The sequence below is a fragment of the Patagioenas fasciata genome, chromosome 1, assembly GCF_037038585.1.
Source record: "Patagioenas fasciata isolate bPatFas1 chromosome 1, bPatFas1.hap1, whole genome shotgun sequence".
NCBI lineage: Eukaryota > Metazoa > Chordata > Aves > Columbiformes > Columbidae > Patagioenas > Patagioenas fasciata.
The window spans coordinates 195,592,637-195,610,369 of record NC_092520.1 but is presented as its reverse complement, the minus strand read 5'-3'; the positions used below and the strand labels follow the sequence as shown (position 1 = coordinate 195,610,369).

Below are 17,733 nucleotides of genomic sequence, written 5' to 3'. Positions count from 1 at the left end.
AACTCATCTGTAGTTAATTATTACAGTGCATCATAGGCAACTGGACCCAGCTAGTGCAGCTTGCTAGGACACCTACCAGGTGGAGGGCTCAGTAAGGACGACACTGCATCTTGCAGCAAGAAAACAATCAGGTTCTTGAACTAGCGCTTCTGCAACAGCTCAGTCACGGGATAAGAAAATGGGCTCTACAGCAAAATCTCAGGGGCTAAATTCAGGACAAAATTAACAGTTGAGAAAGAAATTTTATTTCAAGCTTCTAAGGGGGTATTACAAACAATAGAGAATAAAAACATTAAAAACTATTTAAAAAGTAATTGTCCCTTTAAAATAAAGATTCAAGCAAGTTTAACAATGAAGTATGCTATTCAATGAAGTTTTTTTTTAAAAAAAAAGATTTTAAAAGTATTGGTTTTGCTGTATTTGCTAATCCTTTATAAAAAAGCTGGGCATAAATACTTCGTGCATTCATATGCATTATTTGGTGTTTCATATTATATCACTTGGTACAGTATTTAAGATATCACTGCAAAAGAGTTCAAACACAGTGCATTTATAAATAATGGAGTCATTATAAATCACATTGCAAACATACCTTGCCATTTTCATTGTTACAAATTCAGTATCTCAGTGAAGGTAGGAATAAAGTAGCTACAACAATCAATATCTTGACTTTATTTTTTTCTTTTTAATATAAAAATGCAGTTCTGGAAACCCACCCTCCTTCTTCCCCCTGCCCAAACATAATGCTTTACTTCTTAAAAATAAAAATAAAGTACTAATTCTATATACATCACATGTACCATACAAAAATGTATCCAAAGTTTCTATTGCTACCAAAGTGTTCTAAATTAAAAGTTACATAAATCTCATTGGAAACAAAAGATTACAAGTTACAAAAAAAATCAAATTACACACAAACCATCAAGTTATTTTATACAATTTCCAATACATTTTTCTCCCAAAGCAAGTTGTCTTCTCATGTGCCTGTATAAAAATGCATATCAATATATTTGTCAATTTTATTTTTCATTATAAAGCAAATTAATACATTTTCTACAATAAATAAAACACAGGGAGGCACACATAATAAAATCAAATCAATGGGAGATAAATGGGATATGGTTTTGAAAAAAATAATGTGCTTGCAGGCTTTAAGCCAGGTTTGTTCAAAACAAAAACAATCTTGTTATTTTGAGCAACAAATGGAGTGTTTTTGGTGATTTGCAAGTGATGTACATAGTATAATTTTTTCTTGATGTCTTTCTCACAAAGTACCCTCCAAAATAATGCAACTGCCTTTCTTAAAATACATATTTGTAATTGTAAATTTACATCAATCTTAAATATGTGGTACTTTGTGCAAAGAGCAACAATTTACACAAACATTCAGAAGTCTTTTTCAGAAGCTACAGACCAAGGAAGAAATGATATAAGCAGCACCATAACGTATATGATTCAGGCAAACACATATTTGATGCCATTTTGATATTACGCTTTAAGATCCACTAAACACCTTAAGCTGGAAGATGGTGCTTAGGTAACTTAACCTCAGAAAGTAAAAAAAGTAAAAAGCATGGAAACAAAAACCAATTCCCTCCCCAGCAAAATTATAAAAGGAATTAAAGAGCTACTTCTAAAATCAGAATAAGTTAAGTGTTGAATATACATTTATGTACAATTATGAACACTATGAACAAGACATTTTAACAGGTTTAGTGGAAAATCCTCCAAACTACAACACGATAAAATCATTAATCAATATGGCAATGGTGATTTAGAAGAATTGCTCAATATTTCAAGTTTGCAGAACTCAGCCACTGAATCAACAATTAAGGGGTTATATCTTCAATACATTCTTTTAGACAAAGAGGTTCATATTAGTAGAGTTCAAGTCTGTGTGGTGTTTTTCATGCCTTGGTAGAAGCCGTTAGTCAATGTCACTGAAGTCACTGACTGGTTCTCCATGGACTCGACTCAGGTGATTCATAGCACGATCAAAAGCAATTCTTACTGCTTTTCGTATGCTTGAGTTACGTCCTTCCATCATCTTTAACTTGTCTATGGTCTCATCTATCCCAAGGGGAACCATTTTGGATTTGGGAAGCCACTGCCTGTACGAAACGGGAAAAATAAGTACGTTCAATATAGAATAAAATAAAAAAGAAATGTCAGGGCTGCTATACTGTGTTTCTCATATAGTAGATCAGCTTTACTATCTTAAATAAGTGATAAAATTCCTTTAAGATAATACTTACTTGCCTTAAATATTTTAAAACCACAAAAATTAAGAAAGTCTCTTCCACAAAACTAAGAATACATTCCAATTAAATTATACTTATTTAATGACTGATATTAAGTATCAACTGAAAAAGAGCATGAAATACTGATGCAGTTTAGTTTAAGAATAGGCAGCAGCAACTAACAATGAATGTGACTCAAGATTCACTTGACACAGTACTGTTTCTCTTCAGTCTTTTATTTCCATTATTTCAAGGAATTTGGAGATGATTAATTTTTGCCTTACATTTAAGGCATCTCAGTTTTGTCCTTACAGAGAAAGCTGAACTGTCAAAGTAGTTCTGCTTAGTATGCTTTTACCCTTTTACCCTGCAGTTTGAAATCCCTCTAACTCAATATTCAGAGTGCTTTTCCATTTTAAGCCCCATGAATCTCATTAAAACCTGGGCACAGACGAGTGATAACTAAACAAACTCTACACTCCATTCTTCTAGTTAAAGGGAAAGAATTCTAAGTATTTAATTAGAAGTGTAACCTACATTTACTTCATTTCCATAAATGTTTATCTTAATCCTGTTTGCTTAAGTTACAAATGTTAAGGAGAACAAAATTTAGGTAAACTAACTAATACCTACTGAAGTCGCAACCCTACAAACAGCAGAAGCCATGCTTCAGTTTGGAAGACCGTTTGGAGCCAAACCAACTGCAAATCAGACAGAAAAGTCTGATATAAAAACCAATTTCTTAAAAGATTTTAGTTTTCAACTGAATAAAACTGCCTCTTGAAATACTGGTTTTTATTAAAGCACTCTAAATTACAACCCTATTGTACTAAGCACATACATAGAAACCAAAAAAATTTAAAGAGTCAGTACAAGGATATAGAAAGAACAGTAAAGAACAGCAACATCACCACAAGAAGCAGCAGTCTAAGTATTATCAGTTTTAATACAAATCAGAGGGAAGTTTTAAGAGGATATTTTTAACAGAAAGATTGCCAAGATGCAAGTGGCTACGGAGAAGAAACAAATATGGCTGTTTGAAATGGTAGTTGCTGGTATCACAGACTGAGGATTAAATACACCCTGCAAGTGAATGAAAATCATAGACATAGATTCAGGAGTAAGAGGCAAAAGTCAGTTAGAATGGTGGGTGCCAAAATAATCAGGATAAAAGAGCCATCACTGAAAAAAGGTGGGCGGTGGGGTGGAGGTTAGAAGGGGAGAGGGGTGGACAAGTATTTAGTTTTTCCTGTCCATCTACGCAGAGTATCTGTTACAGACAACTTTGCGTAGTATTTGCAAGATTTAGGGCCACCTGCATATGATTACAAATCCAGAAGGTTTAAGCTACAGAAGACTCCCAAGAAAGATCAAGCAGCAATCATGGTAATTATTAAGAAAGTGGCTACGGAGAGCATGCATTATACTTGTGATACCAATAAGAGAGAAAAGGAAAAACAGAATACTGAATACATTTAAATTTGGATGTTCTCCACGAACAAAGGCAGAATAACACACGATATCATGGAATCCTGTGCAACTGAACAAAGATGATAATGAAGTAGTACCAATTAATTAAGAAAAGAACTGCAGAACAGAGAGAGCAAGCCAAAGAATCGTGATCATGCCAAAAGATCTATGGTGACAGAAAAGCAAACACCAGTTCTAAGTCTCAGGCAAGAAATTATTTAGGTGATAGTGTACTGGGACAGAAAGAGTCAAGAATGGCAGCATTTCTGGACACCACATATCATAAGCTAAAGAGGAAAATGATATCTGAAAGTGAAGAAAATTCAGGAATAAAAACGAAATATAAAAAGATTTAAAGGTAGCTTGACCTGTGTGGAAACCTGGAGAGGGACTGAGAAGAACACAGGAAAATACAGAATTTGATGAAGGGAAGAAAAAGATGTAAAACTTCTGTATGCAGCAAAAAAATGCCCCAACAAAACAATAATACACACACACGCAAAGTGATAGTGAAAGGAGAAAATACTGTTTTAGTATGTGATTATCCCTTCAGGCTCCACACAGCATATTGCCAATACTGAAAGAAATGGGAAAAGGAAGGTTTCACAAAAAAAATTTAGAAAGGGCTAAGAACTTCAAATGAGGGTGTTAATGAAGTATTTAACTAGAGAGGTTAAAAATTGAAAGAAAATGCACTTGAGGAGTATGGGGGGAAAAAAAAAGGTGTTGGGTGTTGTCATTTAGAAGGCAAGGTTGATACAGATAAATTATACAGGTTATTATCTAAAAAAAAAAAAATCTGTTTAGCCGAAGAGGCAATTTATTAGATCAATAAATGAAACCAGCTTGTAAATCAAACCAAAAAACTACTTAATGACATATTATTTTCTTCCAAATGAACCAAAGAAAGGTATATTTCAGTGATGATATACCTTAATCCAAGAATAGATTCAAATATTAAACGTTACAGTTGATACTTCCATATGAAATATATACAAAAAAATAATGTTTCCATTTTCTCTTAGACTAAAGGTACAGATTTTCAAAATTTTAAGTCATTGCATCAAACAGTACATTTCAATAACATACCAACTTCTTTTATTGTCGAAAAATAGTACTAAGAATAGTTTCTCATCTGATTTGGTCTGCATTTGTTCTCCAATTTTCAGTACATCCAGAGGTGGCACCGGTATAGTAACACCGTTGTGATGGCCAGCAACACGAGGCATCTTAGGGTCAATAATCTGTACAAGAGAAGAAAAGACAGTTCATAATTTTTAAAATGACATTATTTATTTTAAGGAGGCATTACAAATGAAGTTACTAGGAAAAGAATCACACACTAAACAGCCACTGCATATAAAGTGGTTTAGTGCCACAAACATAACTTCTTGACACAAGAACACTCAAGTGTTCTGAATCTCACCTCCACAGGTTTTTAATCTGACTCTGTATGATCACATTTCCTGATGTCCCCAACACACATATCTTAAGAATAATGATTGCCCAGTCTATCATATAAAACAAGCCATAGTGCAGAAGCCAATGCTTCTATAAGCCCAAATGCCTGAAGCCAAACACTTTTATCAATGTTTTCTCTGCAAGCTTTCATTTAAGTAGAACTGTGTGTATTTCTCCTGAAATAACATGGACACAACAGCTTTTTGTTTCCAGTACATCGTTCACAACTGCATACATTAATTCGATTTATTTCGACTCTACCAAGATTTTTGTTTCTTTAATGAACTGCAGAATCAGAGTATTTTTACACTCATTTTGCAGCAGAAGACATCTTACAGTTCTAACACTAAGATGCTGTCTAACCAATGCTTAATTAGTTGATCCTTTAAACAAAAATACATACTGTGAAAACAAGGACTACTGAGACGGGTGTGCTGCTTTTGGTTTGGATAGGTGATTTTCTTCACAGTAGCTACTATGGGACTGTGTTTTGGATTTGTGTGGAAAACTCTGTTGATAACATGGGAATGTTTCAGTTACTGTTGAGCAGTGCTCACACAGAGTCAAGGCCTTTTCTTCTCACACCACCTGTGAGTAGGCTGGGAGTGCACAAAGAGCTGGGAGGAGACACAGGCAGGACCACTGACCCCAAATGACCAAAGGGATATTCCATACCATCTGACATCATGCTCAGCATATACAGCTGAGGATGAAGGAAGAGGGAGACGTTTGGAGTGATGGTGTTTGTCTTACCAAGTTTCCATTACATGTGATGGAGCCCTGCTGTCCTGGAGATGGCTGAACACCTGCCTGCTCATGGCGAGTTGTGAATGAATGCCTTGTTCTGCTTCGCATGCGTGTGCAGCTTTTGCTTTACCTATTAAACTGTCTTTATCTCAACACATGAGTTTTCTCACTTTTACCCTTTTGATTTTCTTCCCCACCCCACTGGGCTGAGTGAGTGAGCAGCTGCGTGGTGCTCAGTTGACAGCTGCTGTTAAACCACGACAACCGGTATTACACATCTCAAAAGATAGGCAGGGTAGCAGAGGTTATTGACTCAGCAACTGACATTGCAATAATTTAAAAAACTGGATGCATGGGGTAAAGAGGACAGAATAAGCCACCTTTATTCAACCTGAATGGGAATTCATTCATTACTTTAAGTTCACACACTGGTATTTTCAGACCAGAAACAGTGTCACTAGCATACTGATGGGGAGCTGTGTACTTACCAGAGCTGGATAAGAAGGATATCCACTGCATTTGGCCCATACCACTTTTAGAGGCTCAAGAACAGATGTTGCAGCATCAGTTGAAATCCACATGCTGCTGTGCCCAACTTCTAAAAAAATAATAATTAAATATAAAATTAAAATGTTAAAGCATGAAATCTCAGACAAATCTTCCACAGTTGTTTCCTCATCAATATCTCATAATCATTAGAATCCATGTATCAAACCAACTTTTCATGCACATATCGATAAAAAGTAGGTAATGTTCACAACAGCTCTTTAAATGATACTAGCACTAACTTAATCCAATCCTACAGATAAAGAACAAGTTTTTAGACACTTCTAGAAATAGCATATCTTAAAACACCTTAATTCTCAGAATGCAAGTGTTTGCGAAATTCCAGTAATCCTTTCCCTTTGAAGAAGCTCAAAACAAAACATAAAAACATGGTACTACAAAAACCAGTTTATTTTGAAACTACGTCAACAATCCTGTCAAAGAAGCAATGGGACTTAAAATACAACTTCACATAGCATTGATGGATCATTCTTTAGCACAAATGATAAATGGAGACTTTCCTTTTACTATGTAACTCTTGACTGGACAAAGTGTTCTCTCTTCTGTCAATGTTACCTTTTCAAATTAAGAACCCACAGAGGGTAAAGCTATTTTGAGTCAAAAGAAGCAAAACGTTCCCCTGCGACTTGCCCCCTGGTCACTCTTGCTTCATCAGTCTGATGTGAATGAAGGGAAAGGCATCATTTAGCCACTGCTAGAAAAACAACCGTCACTAAGATTTACTGAGAGGGGAAAAAAAAAAAAAATCTGACAAGAAGGTGGATCAACTGACTAGACAAAGATGGGGACAAAAAGCATGAGAGAGTCTAGGAACAGGAGAGCTAGATAAGAATCTTGGATCAGGGAACAAGGAATAGCCAAACAAAAGGATCAGGCAAGGTTCAGGAGGGACAGGCAGAAGAACCACATCGCTACTTCGGCACAACTTCCTCACCCTATAAAGGAACCCAGTCCTACAAATCTCAGCACATCTCTGTACACAGCAGCTATTAATGAAAACCACTAACAGCACGCGTGTACGGATCGTCCAGTGCTCTTGCATACCGAGGACTAGCTCTTACATACATATAACTCTCTTTGAAAAATCAAGAAAGCCCAGTTAAGCCTACAAGTCCAAGCCCCAAAAGTCAGACAAAATTCTGAGTCACTTCTGAAACTTTATTTCCTCCTCTGTATTTGTATCTCAACATAACCTTCATATTTCAATATAGAACATATTTTTCCATAATAGTCTTGACTTGTCCAGTACACTGAGCGGACCTGGCTCTAAAGCATAACTCAGTCTCTCAAGTCTCAAGCATTACAGGAAACAGCACACTTGGCTTTGTGATTGCAGCTGCACTCCTGTAACATTGTCTACATTTGAACTACCGGATTTCAGTGTGCGTGCATCACAATGACTACAGTCATTAACCAAGGCAAAACTGCATCCCGTCATTAATTGCAGTATTACAACATATAACGTCATAGGTTCTGACACAGCATCTTGTAAATAGAAACAAGGTAATCCTTGGACCTAAAGAAAGCGTAACTGTAAGCATTGTGTTTCCAAAGCATATCTGCTCTGTCAAACGGAACTGTTTGAGACATTTTGCCAAGAATGAACAACCCTTTATTTAAGTTTCTTTGCAAAATCTGGGACTTTACTAATCAAAGTAAATCACGGTAAAAGTCCAGTTACGCACAGAATGTAATTTGCTTTTAGGCATCTGTAGAATGTATCTGAGAACAGAGACAGAATTAAGAGGAGATCAAGGAGAGTTCTGAAAAAACACGACTTCTTCAAGTTGAAAGCGTTATATGTAAGACTACCCACGACCGAGTAAGAAAAGCCAAGAGAAAAGGTTAATTCCTGTATAGGATGTTAGCATACAGATAATACAGTAAACCTGAGAGTGATGAAGCAGTAGCTGAAAACAGATTAGCTGCAAGAAAGAAAAAAATTGATCATATGGGAAGGAAATAACAGACCAGGGCAAACAAAGAGTCAGATAAAAGCACCAGAAAGACATGAAAGAGTACTGGATAAGGAACAGCCAGCGTGAAGGGAAGAAGAGTTGTAATATCAGAAACTCAAGAAAAGCCTGCAAGACACTGCAAAGTCAATGTCCAGCTTCAGCGTGGGATGTGGGAGCACTGCACCACACAAACCTAGTTCTACTTATGGAAGAGACAACTTACCTAGATATTGTAATGCGATTAAAATATGGGAACAGGTAGAAAACTTATCAACAGAACATAGTTATTTCCCTAAAATCTGGTAACTTACTATCCTCTACATTCCTAGAAATTTCCACTTCTTTCCAATTTCATTTTTCTCCTGAATCAAAGACGACTCAAGTCTCACCCACCTGTCATCATGTTTATGCAGAACAGCATGAGTAAACCCTAAACCAAAAAACCCAACGAAGAAAAATATTGACAGAACCACAAATAGTGCTTCAGACCAAGTTTTGCTTGTATTACCAGAGTTGATTTATCACTTTAAATACTGCTTATTAATAAAAAAACCAAAATCAGATCCTATTCCTTTATCTTCAAAGTCTTTAAAGAGTCAAAAGCAGAAACCAGTAGTTTCTGCAATGCTATCAACACTGCTTTCAAAATGCTTAATGTATTTCAGCGGTAAAAATAAGAATGCTAGAATCTGTCAAAAAAAATGACAAAATTATAGTTGTACAATATAATTAAGAATACAATTATTTATAGTTACCAGCTGCAATTCTTGCTGCTTTGGCATAGTTTCCATTTTCGATGCATGATATCAATTCACTTCGGTCTTCCAGTGTGTGTCTTCGTATCAGTGCAGGCTTACCTTTACCACATTTTGGTAGGCTGAAACTATGAAAGTATTAATATTAAAACCATGACTTAATAATTACCATTCTTGACTATCAATCAAGACTTTGAAAAATAATTTAAAATTCATCATTACACAGTAAAATCAGAGCAGAAAGCTTTAACAGCTTATATGTAACAAACACAAACAACAAGATAAAAGCCAAAAATCCAGATTCTTTTCACACACACAGACATGCCTGGTTATCAGCAAAAGACAAAGAGTATGCAACTGCAACTGCTGTACAGGTCATGTCTATACACAAAATGAGAAATCTGTTCTCTGCACACTGGAATTTTCTTTAAGAGAACACAGAACCTGAAGAGCAATTATTCTAGATCAAAACATCCATATTTCACAATTACAGGAGATGCAATATTAAAGTCTCTCTGTTTCTGAAAGCCTGTTTGACTAGAGTGTATTAACATCCTTCCCTTAAACAGTTTAATACCAATCTTGAACACATGTAGAAAGCTGATTTTTTTTCCTCCAACAGATCTGCCCTATACTTCTATATGCCCCATCCTCATAGCCCAGGACTGAAGACAGCTACCTCCTAGCCAGAGATCAGTGTGCTTTTGGAAGATGTGCACCATTGGTGATGGAGAGATATTTATCAATGGTGGCAGAGGTGACCATTCTGACAGCCCTGTGGTTAACAACAGACTTCACAAAGGGAAGGTGAAAAGCTGGTGTTGTATACCATTGTGCTACCATCACTGCAGTACCCAGCCAGCAGTCCAAATCACAGACTGCTAATCTACAGTTCCACAGCTACTGAATTTACCATCCCTGTATACAAGATACTGCTTTGGAAATGGCTTTTCTCCTGCCCTCACCAAAATAAACACACCCATTTTTCGTGTTCAGGATTAGGAAGGTACTTAAACCAACATATTATATGCATAATAATGTATATGTATCCATACAGAAAAGAGAAACATAGTCAAGTATTCTTTTTCCTAAAATTTATGCAATCCTCCGATATGGGTCACAGGCAGTACAGAAAACTGATCTATTCAGTCTCAAATTTACATTTCAGATTTACAGTTTTACCTTGAGTTACACAAAAGACTGTTACTAGATGAAATGCTAGATTCTGATGCACAGCGGCGACGAGGTTCAACTTTTCTTCCTGGCGTATCATCTAATGTTCTATCTTTACTTTCATCTCCAAAACCATTTGACAGACCTACAGCATAACACAAAAATAAACTGCATCAAACTGGAAACTACACCATTTTCATAAACACCTTTTTGTATTCGCACATTGTATTGTTATTGTTCTGTACTTCAGTATTTTGATGTGACAAAAAGGAAAGAACATGAACATTAAGAAAACATTCAATTTCAAAACACAGCATTATAAATAGGAGATTCCTGTAGTCCATATTTTAAAGACAGCATGGAAATTTAGGTGACATAAAAACCCATGAAGATTATAACATGGGAAATGCCAAATGGAATATCAAATCAGTCTTTGTATGTAACGTTTCCAGCTATTAAGACAGGCTGCAGAAGTTGAGTAGAAAAAAAAAAAAAAAGGGAAAAAAAAAGTTAGAAACCAGGAAGATTTACCAACTCAACACAAGACCCATTCAAATACAGTGTTACAACTCTAAGCCTATACATCCCGAAAATCCCTTTCCAACACTGGAAGTAAAGAGGGGTAGGGATTCCCTTCTGATGCTCTCTAGCTCTTCCTGAAAGTCTTTCCATTTTGGTAAATTCAGACTGACATGATCATGCCTGGTTTTGGTGAACAACAATCATAATATGCGTGTTACTGCTTTGACTGTGCTTCCCTTGCACAAGTTTATGTATGTCCAATAATACTGTATTTTTATTTCATAATTGTAATGAATACTTATAAGGCTTTTATATACAAGCTACTGATTTGATGGGCTGCTACCAATCTTGCTCTGGGTTTGCTAATTCACAAACAGCGTAATTATTATTAAGCCATTTCTATAATTGGCTAAAGAGACAAATCAAGAGGTTTAAGATAGCATTCTACAGACTTTCCCAAGAGAACGGGGGAAATCAGAACTAAAAAAGAAAGACTCCAACAGAGTCTCAAGACCATCAACAGAAGTGAACTGGCTAAAGACAATGGTACTAGTCTGCAACCAACTACTGCGAGCTGTAGACTGCAAAGAGAACAGAAGTTTAACATGAATTCAACTCTGAACACTTACTTCCTTACAAGAAAGTAAAGTTTTTACTTATGGCATATGACTAGCATGTTTCTCACAATGCAAAAAAGAGCTGCCCATCCCAGCCATCCTATTATCAAGAGTCTTAGAAGTCATGAGTTTGTTCACTCACACATAATCAAATAAGCTTATGTAACTTCACCTGCCTCTCCATAGAGCGTTAGATGATGAGACAATTACAGCAGAACTCCCTTTTCTAAACTCTATTTTTTCCAGTCTGTTCACTACGAAACCTTCGCAAAGAAGGCTGACAACTAAGGAACTTGAGCTCTGCAAGTTACTTTGTATGACCCAGTTGTACCTCAAGGCATTTCTACAGAGTGATTTAAGGGATTTCCCCCTCCATGCCCAGGAGACATTTCATTTAGGCTATTAACACAATTTTAGATTTTTAGGAGAAAAAGGAGGATTTATTCAATGGTTTGAAAGATTTACAAATAAGCATTCTCTTTCATTTAGTTGGCAGTGTAGGACATTAATTTAAGAATGCCTGTTATGTAACTCCTATATTTGCCTTTGATTTCATAGACAAGAAGAAAATTATAAAGGAAACATTGTTTGCGTGTTCAAGCACCAGGCTACATGCTATTGATTAATCTTGTTCTCATTCTCAGCAAGTCAGTACAAACAGCAGGAGATTAAGAACTACTTCAGTCCTAGACTACGCTGGAAGACCTGTCAAAACAAAGTATTCTTGATGAGAAAGCTTAAAATCCCCTACAAACTATCACAGCACACTTCACGTAGCACCTGAAATGAAAAGATGAAAAAGCATTGTGCAAAGATAAAAAGATCTCTTAGGTCTCTGCAAATAATGTATTTTTTATTCTTAGATATCCTGTCAAACCTATTTTTCAAGTGAGGTGTAAGAATCGTTTTTGTTTTCATCCTGCCACAAGCCAGAGACACATTACTCAAGTTATCATTCAGGCATCTAGCTAATATAAATCAGCTATCAGCAGAAACAAGTTAGATCACAGATAAAATTTTAAATTTAAAGACACATCAAGTAATTATTGCTACCAGAACCAGAGCCCAGTTCAGGTTCCCAGTTGACTGAGAAAGTGGAAGTAAACGCCTGTTTATTCTTGTAAGAGTATGTATAAAATGTTTAACCATATGTATGCCAAATATGACTTGGCTACATATCTCTATGTATACTGGTTCTGTAAGTATATGTATATCCAGGACAAAGAAACCCAAGAAGTTATGGAGTAGCTTCACATTTTAATGCTTCCATGAGTTTCACTGTGCTGCCACTGAAATGGACATTTTGGTGCTCTCAGTCCCTTGCAATGGTTTATTCTCATTGTCATTGTATCAGTACCAAGAAATATATGGTCAAGGTTTAACACACTGGACACAGCAACCATGTGATTCCTTGATTGCTGATGCTGAGAAACAAGGGATGTAACAGAAACATGCAACTATAGCGATGGAGACAGCTCTCTGCAGTGGTAGTTCAGTTTTATGCCAGTTAAAACATAACCTACGAGTTTATGATTCATTTAATTCAATAACATAGGTTTTTAAGATTAAAGTAAGCAGAGTTTTTTCAATAATCTGTAGAATGTTTACTAGCAGGGGAAAAAAAATGACAAATCAGGAATACTAAAGTGCTAAAGAATTTAGAGCTTCTCAAACATATTTCTCTCTTGCTTGTGGAAGTACAAAAAACAAAGAACACGCATGCTATTCAGCAGGAGTAATTTTCCTGAGTATCAAGCCCTGAATGACATGAGCTTACACAACCCATGAGATTCAAGGTTATACAGACCACTTTTCAGAAATTATAAGAAATAGGCACTATTTTAAGAAAGGAGGACCTCAATGCTTATTCCAAACAAAACACGCTCATATCTAGTCACAGACGCAGCAGTTCCCAAGTGACCTTGTAACTTGTCAGAAAAATAAAGGCAATAAAATGTAAAGTACTTTATGGAATCACTGATGTGCAAAGAATAAACAGATATACTACATTTATATGCTATAACTGGAAATTTGGGTCTTTTTAGATGACTACAAACTCTTTTTCCCCATGAATCAAGAAACAGCCAATCTCCTGTAGCTACTAGAGTAACTGAGATGAAAGAAGAACCCCATTTGCTTTAAGGAATGTGCATTTTATTGGTTGAAAAGAGATTACTAAGAAGGTCAAATAAAGAAAATCCATAGGAAAAGTAACTAATCCTGCTTTTACGGATTAGTAGGCTGAGTAAGCTTGCAACAAACCTCTATGAGCCACTTATATATGCCAAAAGCTCATGCTTTTGTTAGATCAAATGAGCTTTCTCTGCAGTCATGGAGTGAAACTTTATTGGGTCAGGTCCTGAACATACACAAACTGCCTTGTCACCAACACCCTTGATTTAGAACAACACCGCTCAAAAAGAAATACCAATCAAACTAAAAGCTTTTATTAGTGGATGATTTTCTCTTCCACTCTTTAAGTTTCTTCAAAAGAGCAACAACTGTGAAGAAAGATGGAAAAAAAAAAAACACAAAGCAAAAGACAAAGATGATCAGCTTGATACTTTTTCACAGGTTTCTCACTGCCCTGAAAATTGTATTTATCAGGGAAAGTTTCAAGTTCCTCTCAACAGTAGCAGTTTGCTCTTAAACTGCAATTAAAATGTTCACTGACTACCTACATCAAGCAAGTTAGAATCTTGTTTCCCGTACCAAATTAATGGAAGTAGGAAAAGGTAAATGAAGAAAAAACAGCAAGGTTTGGAAAAAATGACAGAGAAACAAAACTCAATGTAGTCCAAGGAGCATCATGCTCCATGAACGTACAAAATGCCATCACAGAATTACGCATTTCAGACTGTAATCACATCTTGCAGTTCTGCTGAAACAAAAATAAAGTAGCAAAACTTATATAAAATGATTCTACAGCAACTAAAAATTTGGATTTGCTTGATGCAAAACTAAGCATATTCAAATGTAAGATGAAGTGCTGTATTAAAACCACAGCTGAAGAGCTGAGAAATGATGAGAACTGTTAAATAATTTCAACCCCTAAAAAACCAACTGTACACAGCACAACATCAACTATGTAACACTATTTAGATTCATTTTACCAAGCAAGGACTAAGCAAGTCCTGACTTGTCCACTTACCCAGCACCAGTGATGTTAGTCTTCATTAAAATATATATTAAAGAAAAATGGGTATTTCACTAAAACCATATAAATGCACAAATATAAGTAAAACATTTTGGTACACTTCTCCAAGTAAGATTAGACTGTTTTCTGGGCAAGGGAAGAGGGCAGAGATGAAACATTCTTAACTGATCTGCTCTCACAGAGCACATTCTGGGAATAAGAATGCTGGGACTGGTAAAAATCTGCGACCAACTTGTGTCACATGTACTACAACACGTACAACTTTATCACTTACGGAAATTGGGCAATATATTGAATGAAGAGCATAATATCATATATGTCAAAGACTTCCTCCAACAGTGTTCATATTTTTTTTTTGTTCTAAGGATGGCTGATGTCTTCAACATGATCCAAAATAATTACTTCAAATGTAATTGTCTTTCTGTGTTCCAAAATGATCATTAAACTGAATTCCATTCCATGTTGAGGATAACATAAAATAATTAGGATCCAAAGACAGAAATACCCAGTATGATATTAGTTAATATGAGAACCTGGAAGACAGTGAAAAAGCCATTAAGTCTCTCTGAAAGGAAAACAGAGGTTTCAAATAAATAAGCCATCCTTACAGCAGTGTCCAGAGACAGAAGGATACACGTGTTCCACATATTTTAACACTAATACTCAGCAGAAGTTTCAAAAGAGGCAAAACTAGACTAAAAGTTTCATATTGATTCAGACCTCCTTCTTGAATAAGAAAATATATTAAAGGCATTGAAAGCATAGAATACAGCCTCCATGTGCAAGACAGGCATCAAGAACATCGTTTTGAAACATATCTAAAAATTCCTCCAGCTAGAGTAAGAAGGGCGATGACCCTAATTTAAGAGGATTTATATATACAGGTACACACAGACAGGATAAAGAAATACTTTAAGGTAATAAATAATCCAAAGTTATTGTATTCTTAAATATGCAAACCTTGAAAATAGGTGTACTGCAGCAATAGGAAGGTATCCATAAAGTTTTTTAGAAGTGAACCTTGAAGTAACCCTATAAATGTCTACTTCCACCAGTAAATTCTGGAGTGCAGCAAGAATATCAGACACAATCATTCTTTTCACAATACACAGATGAATATTGGAGCACACAGAAGTTTACAGTTCTTAAAAGAGTCTCCAGTATGCCAACTCACAAGGATGATCAAGTTTGGTGTGAAGAGTATCCTTGGAAATGAAGCTTTTAAAACTTGATTAAAGTTTGGTCACAGTCAAAGATAGCAAAGAAAGCTTCGTGTGAGCCCATGACGTTGCACTTACATACTAAACAGGAGCATCTTTCAAGTCCTAAAGAGAAAAATGTCATTTTTGTTTAAGTAGTATGTGAAGAGTACAGTTTGGTGGCTCTAAAAATAGTTCAAGTTCAATACGATGCAAAAGAACATTTAAGAATTTATCCTGTAACTACTAATTTGCTTCAGAATCTCGGAATAAGAGGTGTCTCCGGCTAATCAGATGAAAATGTGCTAAAACAGCTGAATATAAACTGTGCAACAGAAAGGAAAAAGAATCAACGTTTAATCACTCCACCTTATACAAGACAAGGACTGTCTGTTGCTCTGTGCACTACAACAATAGGATCACTGTATTGTACGACGATTGTTCAAGACATTTGAAAATATTCAAGTGGGAGGCAACACTAGTAGAGGAGTTTGACAACTTTCCAGAAAAATATGAAAAGAAAATAATAGCATACAAGCAGAAACATTTATCAAAAAAAAGTTCTACACCATCTTCTCAAGAGTATCAGCTGTTCTAGTTGTATAGAAAAAAGACTGATGACAGTAGTATAGTAGAAAACGCCATTGAAACATGCAAGCACAAAACCTGAAGAATTTAAAACTTTGCAAATAGAATTTTTTAGTCAGCTCTAGCTTACATGATTTATGACATGTAAACCACACACAGATGACTGTAAAATATAAGATTAAAGTTCCTGAATCACACATCAATGGGTCTGTCACTCAGTATCCAAGAAATACAACTTCAGAAAGTCAGTAATATTTAGGACCATCTACCTCTAATTTTCTAGGTAAGACCAAGGATTTAAGATCAGAACCTTTTTTCCAAACATTTTTTCTGAACTATGGAGTAATGCAAACAGTAAGGAGCCTCTAGAAAAAATACTTTCATGCGCATTCTTCATTTGAAATTTCTATTTAATCACCTACAAAATCGTGATATAAATTAAAAGAAATCTCTAAGAGTGATTAAAAGCTTACATCAATAAAGACTATTTTCATACTCATATAATGACAAAGCATGATAATTACCTATCACTATACATTGCATCAACAAAAATCTAGCGCCTAGCAGTCTTTCAGAACAGCCCAGCAGGACCTACAAAGGCAGGCTTTTCCTTTTCCTAAATGGAACTTATTTTTCATAATTACTATCTAAAGGGTTTAATTATAAAATTTATATATATAAATTGCTATCTAAAGGATTTTTTTTCTTCTTTGAAAGTAAATGTTTCCCTGTAATTGTAAGAATACAATTGCTGGGCATGGTATCCAAAGAAAAGGAACCAGACACACAGGTAGGTGAACTTCAGAACTCTCTTACGTAAGTGCATCCAGCAATTTTACACTATTAAAAAGGAAACAAATAATCTACCATTTATTTGCCTTTTACAGCTATTTAGAAAATTGGTTCTTAATTTGTGCCTCATTCTAGGACAGGGAAGAGAAATTGAAACTAAAGTTGCCACTGAAAGAAAGGAGAAGGCAGAAATGTGAGGTGACACAGAGGACACCACAGTAAACTGCAAGTCCTTGCATTAACCAGTTACCTCGTTAAGTTGCAGAGCTGCATTTTTTGACCCCATTTTCCAGGCCTTTTGAACCTTGAGAGGTATTTCACAGAGAGAGGAAAACTTCAAGTGATTCAGCATAAAAAGATCCAGTGCTTACTATGGGCATTGAACAGCCTCCTTCTACGACAGCTTGGTCCGTACTTGGGGAAGCACACAATCTGAATCCTTTCAGGAACTGTAACATCGCACTAAAAAATTATTCCAGCCTAGCAA

At 35.7% G+C, this 17,733-nt stretch overlaps 1 protein-coding gene across 6 annotated transcripts in view; it reads right to left on the bottom strand.

Annotated features, from left to right (window-relative positions):
* Positions 1 to 222: 222 nt before the first annotated feature.
* BRD1 (bromodomain containing 1) overlaps positions 223 to 17,733 on the bottom strand; it is a 72,456-nt gene continuing 54,945 nt past the window's right edge. For 5 of the 6 annotated variants that reach the window (XM_065862668.2, XM_071803405.1, XM_065862667.2 and 2 more), the window contains 5 exons: positions 10,381 to 10,516; positions 9,199 to 9,326; positions 6,407 to 6,516; positions 4,800 to 4,954; positions 223 to 2,111 (listed from right to left, as the gene is read on the bottom strand). In XM_065862668.2, the coding sequence (XP_065718740.1) occupies positions 1,928 to 2,111; positions 4,800 to 4,954; positions 6,407 to 6,516; positions 9,199 to 9,326; positions 10,381 to 10,516 (713 nt within the window). In that variant the 3' untranslated portion in view covers positions 223 to 1,927. Of the gene's footprint in view, positions 2,112 to 4,799; positions 4,955 to 6,406; positions 6,517 to 9,198; positions 9,327 to 10,380; positions 10,517 to 14,941; positions 15,201 to 17,733 lie in introns of those variants that run through there. The other variant, XR_011737054.1, reaches the window with a different exon arrangement.